The sequence below is a fragment of the Capra hircus genome, chromosome 26 (genome assembly GCF_001704415.2).
Source record: "Capra hircus breed San Clemente chromosome 26, ASM170441v1, whole genome shotgun sequence".
NCBI lineage: Eukaryota > Metazoa > Chordata > Mammalia > Artiodactyla > Bovidae > Capra > Capra hircus.
In genome coordinates this window covers 43,990,368-44,006,574 of record NC_030833.1, presented here as the reverse complement: position 1 = coordinate 44,006,574, position 16,207 = coordinate 43,990,368, and the positions used below count along the sequence as shown (strand labels likewise).

Genomic DNA, 16,207 nt, shown 5'->3' with positions numbered 1-16,207 from the left:
ACAAAGTAAATTTTAAAATAATATACATATCAAGAGATTTCAAAGAAAAACTATACTCTCCCTTCTGGTCTTAAATGACTATTCAAAATCTCAAGATTCCTTTCATATATGGATATATGATTACACAGAAATGCTAGAAATTTTTTTCAGTGGTTGAAATCATCAAGAAATGAATTTTCACAAATTGTTTTGGTCATTTTTTATCCTTATGAGTATTTTTTAATACATTCACCAATTGGCACTTCCCCCATATAGATATGGGCTTCCCTGGTGGCTCAGCAGTAAGCATCCACCTGCCAGTGAAGGAGATGTGAGTTCAATCCCTGGGTCTGGAAGATCCCTTAGAGAAGGAAATGGCAACCCATCCCAGTATTCTTGCCTGGGAAATTCCATAGACAGAGGAGCCTGGCAGGCTACAATCCATGGGGTCACAACAGAGTCAGACTCAACCTAGCAACTAAACGACAGCATATGGATACAACTATAGGTATGAATAATAAATACCAATCTACTGATCTGCCAATATTACCCATCTTTAGGAAACTGGCTTGATATGATCAAGGGAACAAGGACCTGGGACTCATCTGTGTGATGCTGGGAAGGCTTATTTCCATAATTCAAGTTGCCAACTACCTCGAAGGGTCTTACCCAAGTTTAATGAGATAATGTGTGTGAAGCCGCAGGTGTGGGCCATTTTGTTCTTATTTTCTCCCTCATCTCCTTCACTCCTCTGAAAGTGCTCACTGCCCGTGAGTGATCAGAACTTAGCTCATCTTTCTGTCACCAAATATCACGCCTGCTGCTCCCTCTCATGGGCTCCCTACCCTGTGTGCACTTCCCCTACACCCGAAGCAAAGCAGAAAAGCAGAACTGTCTGGTTCAGAGATACCCATTCTGCTTAACTGCCAGACTCTAAGCTTAAGAGGTCATCTTTGTAAAATCATATTGGTAAATAAATTATGACTAACCTTATTCCAAGCCCCCAAAACCCAACAAAACCCTAAAAACACAAACTATGTTTCATGTTTCTTCTTTCATTTATTTGCTTTTTCTAAACAAATAAATTGATGTACTCTTCTCTTCCCAAGACAGATAAAACATGCAAGCTGAGACACATACTTTGTCTAAGTCACCCAGATGTTTACTTTGTTCCTTGACAGCATTTCCCCATCCACACTCAAGATTCTCAGATTTCTCTCAAGTTGTGAAGAAGTAGGTTTCTCTATCTAGTGGAGAAATCTATGTGGCTGCAATCTGAGAACTTATCTTCTTAGTTTCCCTAAAAGTTTGTGGACTCCTTCTGAATTGTTCATTGAGGAACAGTTCTCCTGATGGAAAAAACAAAAACAAAAACAAAAAAACTCCCTCCCAAATGTACCAGACCCTTTGCATAAAAAACATTTTTCAAAGATAGGACCATAAGTAGGCTCAGTATCAAAGATACAGAAATATAAGCCTCTAATAATGTAAAACAACTATTGTTGTTAAGTTGCTAAGTCATTAATCAACTGTGTGTACGTTTGTGTGTGTGTGTGTGCGTGCATGCATGCTCAGTTGCTCAGCTGTGTCCGACTCTTTGTAACCCCATGAACTCTAGCCCATCAGGCTCCTCTGCCCATAAAAATCAATTATACTTCAATAAAAAAAGCTTCACAACAGAAATTATTTATGAGGATCAAAACTACAGCAAGAAAATGGAGAAATATTAAACTTCTTTAACATACTGCCATTGCTTTTTAAACCCCAAAGTGTTGAGAAACTATCCATAGGGACATGATGAGGGAAAGTTAGACTCTGATCCCCAAAGGGATGCATCCTTTCAAGCCCAGACTCAAGAAGGAGCAGCATAATGGACTGATTAGTATTGATATCAAGTCCCCTAGTCAGGGACATGTTTTCTCTGGGAACAAACAGGATCTGTCTCTATGAGTCATTACCTGACTTAAACGGGAAATTTTAGCCACAAACACCATAAATCAGATATCTTATCTTTTGTAAGGATTAGAAGGAGTTCACACATGTGGAACTGAGTGTACCTATATGGGGATGTTGTAGATGAATAATTTTCATCACCATGTCATTATGCAAATAACAGATTACATTGTTTTTCTTTTTTAAAAAAAGGATCAATATGGAGACATTTGTGCAAATGCTAAATGACAACATGAAATTAATGGTCACTTTTACATATATCTGCTCCTGCGTCATCTTTAATGAGAATGGATCTGCTACCATGAAATGGGCTGTGAGCAGGCCAACTTGAAAATGGGGTGAGAAAGTGTCTCTTCATTTATTCATCACATTATTTCCCTTAAAACTATGCCAGCTTTGCCAAGCTCAATTCTAATGCAGGTTTCACAGTCATCTAGAAAAGCTTTATTAAAGCTCAAAGCTTAAGAGCTTAAAAAGGTCTGTCACTTATTTTTTGAGTATTAAAAAAAATGATCTAAAATCCCTAACATTATTTTCATATGCATCTTCTTTTGCCATCTCTCCCTGTAAAAGCTAGGAAAAGTGGCTTCGTGATTTTCATCTTACACAAATGTGAACTCAACACAAGTCAGTCAGACTATGTTACTGTCACTTACATAATTTATGCCTAAAAAAGTAGCATCATAGTTTCTTCCAGCTAAAGTATACCAACAATACTCCATCAATAAATGTTCAAATAGTGCAGTTCCTGAAAGGAATTTCACAGAACTCAGCCTAACTAAGCAAGGACAGGTCCTGCCTAAAGACTACCATCTGTGCTTCAAAGCCTCTATGCAGGAGGGTATAAAGGAGCTTCCAGCCATAAACACTTTCCTCTGAAGCCAGAAGACACTGAATCCTGAGCTCTTGGTTATTTAATATCCATTTTAGTAACAATGGTGCCTCCTTACGTACAGATGGTAGATTTCTAAACAGCTGAAGGCTCCATCACTGAGCCCATGCAGTTCTAACACATCATCACCATTGTATTCATCACCACTTAAAGTGACAGCTCTTATGCTAATATGGAGCTTTATTTCTGAGAACATATCCTAGCAGGGTATGATGCTTTCAAATTGTGGTGCTGGAGAAGATCCTGAGAGTCCTTTGGACAAGAAAGAATCAAACCAATCCATCTAAAAGGAAATCAACCCTGAAAGTTCCTTGGAAGGACTGAGGCTGAAGCTCCAATACTTTGCCCACCTGATGTGAAGAGCTGACTCATCAGAAAAGACCTCGATGCTGGGAAGGATTGAAGGCAGGAGGAGAAGGGGACAACAGAGGATGAGATGGTTGGATGGCATCACTGATTCAATGGACATGAGTTTGAGCAAACTCCACGAGATAGTGAAGGATGGGGAAGCCTGGCATGCTCCAATTCATGGGGTCACAAAGAGTTGGACACAACTTAGTGACTATACAACAACATCCTAGGGTGGTAGGAGGAAGGAATAAATTATTGAGGTTTAGGGAAAGGGGACTATTAAAGAAAAAATGCGGTAAATTGGAAACCCAGATAAACCAAGAATAAAGTTAACTGACTGCCCAAATGTCCAAGCAAAGTAAATTTATGTTTGTTGAGAAGGGCAGCAATGGGTGGGAACTACTATTTGAGGATTCAATAGTTACTGAGGCAGCATGGGGCAAATTTAAGTATCATTTCTGGAACCACTGGCTTTAAAGACTTTTCTTGAGGATTAAATAAGTTAATACATCTAGAGCATTTTCAAAACTGCTTGGCATACACTCACTCAGTAACTGTTTGCTCATATTATCTATTTTGTTTATTCCTAATTATATTCCTTCATGGTGGGAGGGTCCCTATATTTGATTGCAAAAACTTAGTCAGATTAAACAAACATGCCTGTATCCAGAAAAATGGTATGCTGCTGCAGTTAAGTCTCTTCAGTCGTGTCCGACTCTGTGAGACCCCATAGGTGGCAGCCCACCAGTCTCCCCCATCCCTGGGATTCTCCAGGCAAGAACACTGGAGTGGGTTGTCATTTCCTTCTCCAATGCATGAAAGTGAAAAGTGAAAGTGAAGTCACTCTGTTGAGTCCAACTCTTAGTGACCCCATGGACTGCAGCTTACTAGGCTCCTCCATTTTCCAGGCAAGAGTACTGGAGTGGGTTGCCACTGCCTTCTGTGAGAAAAATGGTATAGATGAACTTATAAGCAAAGCAGAAACAGTCACATATGTAGACAACACATTTATGGTTAGCAAGGGGGAAGGAGGGTGGGACAAATGGGAGACTGGGATTGACATATATACATACATAACATAGGTGAGTGATGAGAACAGACTATGCAGTCGATCTTCCCCAGCATCAGGGTCTTTTCAAATGAGTCAACTCTTCACATCAGGTGGCCAAAGTATTGGAGTTTCAGTTTCAACATCAGTCCTTCCAATGAACCCTCAGGACTGATCTCCTTTAGGATGGACTGGTTGGATCACCTTGCAGTCCAAGGGACTCTCAAGAGTCTTCCTCAATACCACAGTTCAAAAGCATCAATTCTTCAGCGCTCAGCTTTCTTTATAGTCCAACTCTCACATCCATACACGAGCACTGGAAAAATCATGGCCTTGACTAGATGGACCTTTGTTGACAAAGTAATGTCTCTGCTTTTTAATATGCTGTCTAGGTTGGTCATAACTTTCCTTCCAAGGAGTAAGCGTCTTTTAATTTCATATGCCATGAGGCATGTCCAAAAAATAAAATACATATATAGAGAGTATAGAAAAATGTCTATATGACAACAAATTAATACTTTTTGTAAGTTATCTTTTTGGAGAGGCAAAAATAATACCACCAACCCACTCTCATGTTAAGCTTGCTACAGTGAAGAGCTTCATAATATATAAACTATGAACTTGTGTCCATATAGTATATGATACTCAGATGGGGAATTCATAAGCCTGGGTTCCAAGTTTTCTTTATAATGAAATATGACTTTATTCTGGGCTCTAAGAGTCAACTGCTATACCTATAACATGTCAACAGAGATGAAACTATCTTGTCTTAAATTTTTCTAAATCTAAAATGTAATCATTATTGCTGTATCGGACCAGACATGAAGATGCATCGTTATGTAGGCACCTGCTAGTGGTAGGTGTGGCAAAAACTACTGGGTGAGAGAAATGTAAAGGCATTAAAGAGAAGATTCAATAAGTTTTGGTCTGGGGTAGAGGCTGAAGTCATAGTCAAACCAAAATGAAATTATCCTCATAGTGAATGACATTCTGATATATAAAAGTTAGCAGGAGTTTATAGAAGAAGTCATACTGCTTTTTTAAAAGGAATATTACTTACTTTTCTAATACACATATGTAAGTAACATATTTAATTATGTTAGGTGTCTATACAAGTATTATTGTTTTAGAAGATAAGGTGGAATAGCAAACCAGATTTGGCCTTACTCCCTAGGAATGGGCATATAGAATAAGGAACCTTTATATTGAGCTTCTCTGGTGGCTCAGACAGTTAAGAATCTATCTGCAAAGCAGGAGACCTGGGTTTGATCCCTGGGTTGGAAAGATCCCCCAGGGAAGAGAATGGCTACCCACTCCAGTATTCTTGCCTGAAGAGTTCCATGGGCAGAGGAGTGTGGCAGGCTATAGTCCATGGGTTCACAAAGAGCTGGACTTGACTGAGTGGCTGACAGTACACAGCACCAAAGTGTGCAGCAGGGCTTCCCACAAGGAAACCGCGGCAAAAGGGTTAATTCAGCATTGTGGCTCTATGATTTACTAGGAGTCACTCTTCTTCCGGACATGAGTCCAACTCGGGGAGCTGGCGATGGGCAGGGAGGCCCGGCATGCTGCAGTCCCTGGAGTCGCAAAGAGTCGGACACGACTGAGCGACTGGACTGGACTGAATGTGACTAGAGCAAATAGCCAATGAGAAGACGAGGAAGAAGATGGAGAGTGAGATGAGCCTGGAGAGGTGAGCAGCAGCCAAAGGAGACAGGGCTTTGGAGACAATGCCAAAGGACTACTCTATCTTAAGAGTGAGAAGCAGTCATGGAAAGGTTCTATGCAGAATGATGATACAAGAGTCCCTGTTGTGTTTCTGATGTGTCAGTGAGGCAATAAGATAAATATAAGGTGCAGCAGCAGCAGCAGCAGCAGCAGCCTAGTTTGGGATGAACAGAAAACCCAGTTCCTACAAGTATATCGCGTTGGCCACACAGCTGCATTCTAGCGCTGCTCTGGGTACAGAGAAAACCCAGTTCCTACAAGTATATCCCGTTGGTCACACAGCTGCATTCTAGCACTGTTCTGGGTACAGAGAAAACCCAGTTCCTACAAGTATATCCCGTTGGTCACACAGCTGCATTCTAGCACTGTTCTGGGTACAGAGAAAACCCAGTTCCTACAAGCATATCCCGTTGGCCACACAGCTGCATTCTAGCGCTGCTCTGGGTACAGAGAAAACCCAGTTCCTACAAGTATATCGCGTTGGCCACACAGCTGCATTCTAGCGCTGCTCTGGGTACAGAGAAAACCCAGTTCCTACAAGTATATCCCGTTGGTCACACAGCTGCATTCTAGCACTGTTCTGGGTACAGAGAAAACCCAGTTCCTACAAGTATATCCCGTTGGTCACACAGCTGCATTCTAGCACTGTTCTGGGTACAGAGAAAACCCAGTTCCTACAAGCATATCCCGTTGGCCACACAGCTGCATTCTAGCGCTGCTCTGGGTACAGAGAAAACCCAGTTCCTACAAGTATATCCCGTTGGCCACACAGCTGCATTCTAGCGCTGCTCTGGGTACAGAGAAAACCCAGTTCCTACAAGTATATCCCGTTGGCCACACAGCTGCATTCTAGCGCTGCTCTGGGTACAGGTGCGTCGCCAATAGCGGCACAGAGAGAATGCTCAGGAGAAAGCGACACAAGTGGGCTCTGGCAGTTATGTGGCTCACTTTTCAGAATCCATCTGTCAAACTAGTCCATGCTTCAGTAGCCAAAGACGGAAAATGTTGGCAACAGACAAAACTGCTACCAGACCTACAGAAACCATGCCTTGCTTAGGAGCACTGCTCTGTGGATAAAAGGTTTGTTTTTGGGTTTTTTTTTTTTTGCTATGCTTGCATAGGAACATCTGTGTTTTCATCAGGGAATGTGAAATATAAGCACAAAAGAGAATGGACTAAACAGCATTAAAGAACTAGAATCACGTTTGATGTGGCATTTAATAGCAAAAAGGAGGCCAAACCACATGACTAGTATCTATAAAATGGGTTAAAACACTGAAAAGAAAATAAAAGCTGACTGTAAGAAAGAAACCCTTGCATTTTGGCTCTGCATTTCCATGCCTGATGTGTCCCCTTTTCCTACCCTTCAAATTTACTGCTTGTTTAGAAAAGTGAAGAAAAGCGGTATAGGGAGGTGAGCAGTGATAAAACAATCATTCCTCTTTGAGTCTCTCTCTACCCTTGAAATCACTTCATTAGGAAGGCATTCCTATGTACAACAGAGACCCTCACTGCAAAGAATTCTGATGATTTCTAAAAGCATTTCCCAGAGTTTTTCTTTTTTCCTTATAGTGTCACAATTGCTTTAACCGCTTAACAAAATAGTGCATGTGTCTATAGTAGAAAAATTCAGATTGAAGTTATATTTAGCAAGTGTACTGGACAAAAACACCCCTCCACATGCATGTACCTGCACACACATACACACACCACACAGGCTGCTACAGAGAATTTTGGAGTTAAGTCTATATTTTTATGACACAGTAAGTCTTTATAAACATGAAACTATAAAGGAAAAAAAATTTTGGTTGACTTAACAATATAAAATGTTAAAGCTTTTACATAATGTAAAAGAGTGTTAAGCAAATTTTTAAAATCTACAATACACAGGGAAATAAGAATAATTCTTAAGTTATGATAGACAAGTTCAATTTTGATCATCTTAGTTTTTGACAAGATCTATCATTTCCTTGGGAAATATATGGCATCTCAACAGCTTTGCCAAATAAATGGCAGAACACATAAACTTTGGAAAATGGAGGAATGAGTATTATTCACATTTAATTTCACTAGGATAATAGTGCAGGACCCAAGATTAGACGATCCCTATGCTTTGGAGAAGGCAATGGCACCCCACTCCAGCACTCTTGCCTGGAAAATCCCATGGATGAAGGAGCCTGGTAGGCTGCAGTCCATGGGGTCGCTCAGAGTCAGACACGACTGAGCGACTTCACTTTCACTTTTCACTTTCATGCATTGGAGAAGGAAATGGCAACCCACTCCAGTGTTCTTGCCTGGAGAATCCCGGGGATGGGGAAGCCTGGTGGGCTGCCGTCTATGGGGTCGCACAGAGTCGGACACGACTGAAGCGACTTAGCAGCAGCAGCAGCAGCAGCAGCAGCAGCGTGCTTTAATACTATGCCACCAGTGACTTGAAATGTTTCCCTATTTTTGCAAAAAGAGCCTTGAATTTTATTTTCCAATGGGCCCTGCAAATTACATACTTGCCCCACACTCACTGTCCTATAAAATCCCTGTCTACAAAAGTACAAGCTTTGTGCTAAAGAAGAGTATCAAGATGCTTAAGAAATAGCTCTAGTCCTTCAAAGTTTATAGCTTAAAAGTAGAGTTAAGTTTAGTAGTAAGGTTATAATATAGTAGAAATGAGGCTTCAGAGGAAGGGGAGGTTACTTCTCAGTAGAAACACCAGTATCTATGGAGAGGGAAGCTTCTAGTTAGTGAAGATATAAACAGTGGAGACATGAACATTGACTGTGGGGGAAAAGGCTACAGAGGCAGGAGGCTGTGTAAAAGCACAGGGTCTGCTTGAGCACCTGGAATTATTAGGTTTGCCCCAGGGCAAGAAGAAACCAGGCTGAAAACGGAGGGTGCCACTGGCTGGGGCAGGACCTTAAATCCAGTTAATGAGGCTATAGCTAATTCAACAGGAACTGCCAGCCATTGAAAGATTATAGAGGGAGCCAGCTGGTCACTGTCATAATTTAGGAAGATTAAAACCAGCCCGAGGCAACAGTGGTCATTGTGTCATCTCTCTGGACTCCCAGCCCAGTACTATGAATGCAAATGATGTGGACTTGATGTTTTACAGAGTGGCCAGATGCAAAGTGACATCAAAGTCAGGCCTAGCTCTTTCATATTAAATCAGGTAAACTCCACTTGCTCTAAGATGACCAACAAGGAATGTTCACAAATCCTACAGAACCAACTTTTATGGCTTAAGGTTTGAATTGTCAAAATAGATGACAAATTTGAATACCTCTGAGAATATTACAAAAATAAAAGTTTATCCAGGGTGAATTTCTCACTCTCACACACATACACGGAGCACGGAGAGATCTCCAATTTCCTGAAACTGTGCCTCTAAAAAGTTTTTGTTGGTGTCATGCAAGACAGCATTGCCACCATTCCATTTCCTTATGAAAACTTATGGAAGCTGAAGTCAGTGTGGTGAGTACCCAGCTCCTAGGTATGTGAGACAAACAGTGAGTTCTGTCCCACAAACAAGCATTTCACTGATTACCAATTGGGATCTTTCTGTTTCAGGGCTATGTCACAAGAAAATCAGTAACTTGCACTTTGGTAGAGGCTTACAGTGAATTTTCACTCTGTCTCCTTCCATCCCTCTCCATTCACATACACACATCTATATATCAATACACATATCAACATTTATCTATATGCATATTAATACAAGTGCCATATCATGTGGCACTTGAATCATTTCCTTGTGAACTATACTAACATTTAAAGAGAAACTCCCATTTCCACTTTTCCTAAGTGTTTCACTAAATCACACTGAGATAAAAAACTGACACCCTACCAACACAGTAATTTTTTTAACACATTATCACTTGACATATTTGAATTTTAGCAAGAATATAAAGAAAAATATGTGGAAATGAAAAATGTATGGACAGTTAATCAGAAACAAACCAAAAGAAATATCCAAGTATACAATTGCATTTAAGAAAATTCAATAAATATCCATTAAAACTTTTGTATTACAGATACAAAGTATGAATTCGATTTTTTTAGTTCAACTTAGGTCATTTATTCGCCAAAAATAAAAATATAAAATGAAAAGGCCAGTTTCACATTTTAGCTCTCAAAAATGAAAATGAAATCTTAATTGGTATTGCACCCCCATTTAGCTCACATACTCTATATGTAACTACTTAAAGATGATTCCATTTTCAAAAGAAAAATTGTACAAAATAACTACTTTCTTAAAAAAGGCAAAGTTGTCAATATTATTTTTAATGATATAGGTTCTCTAAAATAAGCTTAGAGACAAATTAATTTCAATGAATACCAGTATATTCCTAAGAAAACTGGTGTTTCATTCTAATTCCCATGGTATATTGAGTTATTATGATAATATATAATATAAAGACAAGAAAAGCCTTTGATACTTCAAAACTGCAACATAAAATGAATTTAATTTTGGAAATTAAACTCAGGATTAAAGGATAATAAGCTGCTTCTTGGAACTTTTTCACCTTAGTCATCTGATCTTTAATATGTAACTTCATATAAAAGATGATTCAGTCTTATACTGTGGGTTGCTTGAGAAGAGTTACAATATATTAACTGATAAATAGAGATGACCTCAATATCCTTTTTTGTTCATGCAGATACTCACTTGTTTCTCTCCTCTATAACAGAATATTGAATGAAACTCCAAAGTTCTGACTTAAGCACATATCATGAAATTTGGCAGCAGAAATAGAAAGAAGCCAGTCTAAAATCTTGTACTTCCATAGATTAGTAGGCTAATAAGACGGAGATAAAGGCAAAAAGTGTTCCCTGGGCTGCATTTCAGGAAAAGGTTGAAAAGACAATAAAACACTCTCAGGAAAAAAGAAAAGCCTCCTACCTTTTTAAAAATTCCATATACTCGGTATGCTTGATAAGTCCTGTCCTCATCATTATCGTCTGAAAACATTGTCGATCAATGGCCCAGAGTTTCACATTTACAAGAGCTGGGGGAAAAGAAAAAACAAATAGGGAAAAATTAGAGAACTTCAACAGTGAACTATACTGTGCAAAAGTGATGAGTTATTCAGAGGAATGAAAGTGATTAACCTTCGTTTAAAGCTAATATCCTAATGCTATTCTATTTAGTTAAAAAGACAAGTTCTTACAGACAAAATGTAGTTCATAATTTAACACTAGTATTACTATCTGTAAGGAAGGTTCCTGTCACTCAGGTTCTCAAGGGATGATAAGGTCTAAGTACACATTGGAAGTATTTAGTTATATACAAAACCATGCAAAGAGAGGGTCACAAGAAGTAACACTTGGTAATTAACCAGAATAGTGTTAATGACTCACATGACCATGTTTTAATTGTAAAATTGCAGGTGTAAATTCAGGTTTAGGAGTTAATAGAAATGATAATTACAATTAAATTGTACCCTGTGTCCACAGTTACCATAAAAAACTATATTAGATATGTTTGTTGAATTTTAATTTCTGTTCTCCCATACCACTGGCTTTGACAATGATTAAGTACAGAAACTCAATACCACAGGATAGATCACCTTTTCATCTAATAAGCACATGACTAAAAGACACGTTTTAGAAAAAGACAGATGTTACAGTGTAAGAAAACAGAAATATTAAGATAAAACTTTCTTTTAAAAGAAGAGTATGCTAAAAATGTTGATAATTAAATCTGTGTGATGAGTATTTAACAGGCATATTTTACTATGCTCTCTATTTTTATTTATGTCTGCAAATTTTCATAATGGACTTCCCAGATAGCGCTGCTGCTGCTGCTGCTACTAAGTCACTTCAGTCGTGTCCAACTCTGTGCGACCCCAAAGATGGCAGCCCACGAGGCTCCCCTGTCCCTGGGATTCTCCAGGCAAGAACACTGGAGTGGGTTGCCATTTCCTTCTCCAATGCATGAAAGTGAAAAGTGTAAGTGAAGTCGCTCAGTCGTGTCCGACTCTAATGGTAAAGAATCTGCCTGCCAGCGCAGGAGACGCAAGAGATGTGGCTCAATCCCTGGGTCAGAAGTCCTGCTGGAGTAGCCAATGTCAACTTACTCCAGTATTCTCGCCTGGAGAACCCCAAGGACAGAGGAGCCCCGCGGGCTACAGTTCATAGGGTCTCAGAGAGTCAGACACCACTCAAGCTACTTAGCATGCACGCATACATCGTACCCACAGAGTATAGGGTAGAGAAGGGCTGTGCACAGGTTTGCGCAAGACCAGTGAATGGGGCCAGGTTATAGTTCAATGAGGGAAATCCAGGTGGTGCAGTGGTAAAGAATCCACCTGCAATACAGAACATTTGAGTTTGATGCCTGGGTCAGGAAGATATCCAGGAGAAAGGAATGGCTACCCACTCCAGTATTCTTGCCTGGAGAATGCTATGGACAGAGGAGTCTGGCAGACTACAATCCATGGGGTCACAAAGAGTCAAACATAACTGAGCAACTGAGCACTCATAATTTAATGAATCAAACAGAGAAATATGGATGAATGCAGTTCTCTTTTCTTCACAGTTCTCAGACCAAGCCCAGTGAATGCAATAGATCAAGGTTTGGGGTAAGGAAGTGGAGAAAATGTTGGAATAAGTAGGCCATGTATGTACCCTGAGGGAAGATGCTAGAAGTAACACACAGAGGGAAAAGATGATAAAAGGATTATTGACTAAATAGAATAAAACTTTATTTTTTTGAATTTTACCTAATTTTTCCTTGAACAATTATTTGAAGCTCAGAAAGAAAACATGACTTCTTCCTTAGCCAGTTCTTTATTGAAGAAAACAGATGTTCAATTAAGTAGGAAAAGAACAAGGGAGCACGGACTGGTGTGTACATGGCTCCATTCCAAATAGCCTTCAAAAACGAACCTTCATCAGAAAACAAAGCTCATCTCACAGATATTCTCCAGTTACATTCTAGTTCCTTCGGTTGAGTCCGGGCTCTTTTCCAGAACACCTGTTTACTTGAGATGAACCAAAGAGCTGGATGATACCACCACAAGGGACTGAGAAAATCTTGACAAGATTCGTAAGTAGAACTTTGAAAAACAACAGAAGTTGAACTAGGACAGAGATAGACAAAGGGCAGTCAAGTGGGGAAAGCACATAAACAAGAACACCATTAGGAATGAGTCTGGGCTCTGGGAGTCCAGTCAGAGAAAAAACAGACTGAAATGGCTCAGATTTCAACAGGGCTGCTACACAGTTTTGAGAGCAGGCTGATGCAGGGTCCTTGAAGCCAGGCAGAAGAAGCAAGGATTAATTTGATGAACAACAGGAAGCTAGCAGAGATCTTAAAAAGACAGAACAAAAGAACCACAATTTTAAAGGACACACCATGGGGAAATTTAAAAAAGTAAAATGCTTACTAGAAAAAAAATAGTATTTTCTATATTCACCATCATTTTTAATGTTTCCCATGTATTTTGAGTATAAATACTCTTCCCTCCAAAGGATCAATTAGGATAACCAACAAATTGTGTTATTTTAAAAAACAGCAGCAATAAAAATAGCTTTACTATGATACGGGTTTTTTAAACACATCTCAAAGGCATGATCGGAAGCATAATGTTAGAATGAAATACAGCATAGATGCATCTTAAGGCTTTGCCCTACAGAAAGATTTCATAATGCACACCCCTGGTAACAGTATATGAAGGCTTCTATTATAATCTCTGAAACCCAAAGATAAGATCATGGTGATAGCTGAGAAAGACTACTCTAGAAGGGACACACTGGATTCAGAAACACCTTAGTCAAGCAGAATACAGACCATCACTAGTGTCATCAAATATGGACTTTATGTACAAACCGTGGGACAGAGCGGTAATATGATGAAAGCGCAGCGTGAGGAAAATTGTTCTGATCATACATTGCGTGCCCAGATTCAGACCAGGAGTAATGAGCGTGAGACAGAGGCCACAGTAACGCAGGAATGAAGTGAGGAGGGTCTAAGTGAATCAGACAGCAATGGGACTAACAGCAGAAGCTTGGGTGGATGTGGGGGTGGGAGGGAAGTAGAGGGGTGTGTGTGTACTGAGTTACCTGCAGCATTATTAGTGTTAGTTCACACTTCCAAGTCCGTTTTCCATCTGTGGTCTCTCCTGATCAGCAACCTTTAGTCCTATGAAGTGCTATAGCTCTATCTATCTGTGTCACTCATCGGCACTTTACACGTGTTGCTAATATTATCAATTATCTCTATGACTATATTATGTTACCTCAAATAAGAATGTACCATATTCCCTCATAGAAAAGTCCCTGTCTCGTTTCTTATAACCTCCCCCAACTCAAGAAACTTGCTTTTTATTTGATAACCCTGGGTATAATTGTTAATAAATATACTTACATGAAATTCACCTGCAATATATATATATACATATATGTCTAGTCAGACTCTAAGATTACATTTAAATGTCTAAACTGAATTTATTAGATATCATGATTCATGTGTTGAAAAATGATCTCTAAAAATAAGTTCACAGAATTCAGTATTTTTATCTTCTACTTCCATTTCCATGGGCTGTTGAACTGTCTAAAACCATGTTTCAGATATTTTGTATGATAATGAATATGGCTTGAGGAAATTGCAAGTTTTCCCACAACCTTGGGCAAGATGCCAACATCTTTTTTATATGTAGCCAATATACACATTAGTGAGGTCAGCATTTTATACAGGTGGGCAAGCATGGTCAACAATCACCTTGCTGTGTTGTCAGAAGCATGGTTATCCTGGAGCTGTGATTAGTATCTTGCTTCTTAAACAGCGTGTTGGAGTATAAGTCTGTTGCTTCCATAACTTGAAGAGAACGCTTTTTTAAAAACCCATTTACCTTTGATCTTAAGTGGTGTATTAATCTCTGTAGGGTATATGCACTTCAGAAACAAAATTCCTGCGATTTTCACAACGACTGCTGTTGGTGAACAAAGAAGTCAGAGGAGCATAAAGCAGAAAAAAGTTCTGGCTGAAGGCATTTCCCTTTTCATTCAGTTATGTATCTAGAATGCTCTACTGAAACATTAGCCATTTTTTCTTCAGGTTGAGGCCAGATTGAACTATATGGAAAAGATACAAGTTACCTTTACCCTGATCTCTTAAGTGCATAAGTATACCAAGAATACCTTCAACAGAGGTAAAATTAGCCTTTGTTTAGGAGGCACCAAAATTATAGAAGAATGAGACATAAAACTGTGCTGGACTATGAAACCACAAATCTGGTTTGGCTGAAATTCTCCTATCAAGGAATGTATCTGATGCCAAATTCAAATTTTGGAAGAATTCTCAGAAAGCATGTGTGGGTACAGAACACATGACTCAAAGGTTTATTCTGCCCATATTTATTTCACACCAATTTAGTTGAAACTATTGCTGTATATGAGGGACAGAAAATAGGCTGACAATTCCTGCCCTCAAGAAACTCGTGGTCTAGTGCAGAGGCCAACAAACTGTTATTCCTGCCAAATCTGGTCGATGATTAGTTGCTTTCCTCGCTTAGGAAATTCCAAGAATGAATTTCCAAGGATTTTAGGAGCTCAATGCCAGAAAAGAGATGAAGACCAAATATATATATTTTTATTACAAATCACAGTAGTACAGGAAGTTATCAGGTCTAGACGAGGCACTGAGGATGAGGTCCTCATGATGTGTTTAGTGCCCTTATAGAAAGAGTCTCCCTCCCCCAATGCACATGTCAGGATAACGCCACTTGAGGATATAACTGGGAAGAGATCTCACACCAAGAACCCCACTGTATTAGCTCCCTGATCTTGAACTCCACACCTCCTGTGAGTTCTGTGACATAAACTGTGAGCAAATTCATTGTTGTTTAAGGCAACCAGTCTGAGGTGATTGTTACAGAAGTTTGAATGGAGACACCTGGGGTCCATGGAGCCTGAAGGAGTTTGTGGAAGGAATGCAAGGGATTCGAGAATGTGAAGTGAGAAAACAACATCTTTATTTTTATTACTCTGTTACTGAAATTCAGCATATCTTTCCTAAGTGTAGGTGACATGACTTCCCTAGTGGTACAGCGGATAGGAATCCACCTGCCAATGCAAGAAACATGGGTTTGATCCCTGATCTGAAAAGATGCCATGCGCAATGGGCAACTAAGCTCACACACTGCAACTATTGAGCCCGCCCACTGCAATTACTGAAGCCCAGGTGCCTAGAGCCTGTGCTCTCCAACAATACAAGCCACCAAAATGAGAAGCCTCTGCACTCAACAAAGATGAAGCCC

At 39.6% G+C, this 16,207-nt stretch overlaps 1 protein-coding gene across 4 annotated transcripts in view; it reads right to left on the bottom strand.

The window, feature by feature from the left end:
* PRKG1 (protein kinase, cGMP-dependent, type I) overlaps positions 1-16,207 on the bottom strand; it is a 1,377,467-nt gene that overhangs the window by 499,955 nt on the left and 861,305 nt on the right. For all 4 annotated transcript variants that reach the window (XM_018041139.1, XM_018041140.1, XM_018041138.1 and 1 more), the window contains exon 4: positions 10,849-10,954. In XM_018041139.1, the coding sequence (XP_017896628.1) occupies positions 10,849-10,954 (106 nt within the window). The remainder of the gene's footprint in view (positions 1-10,848; positions 10,955-16,207) is intronic.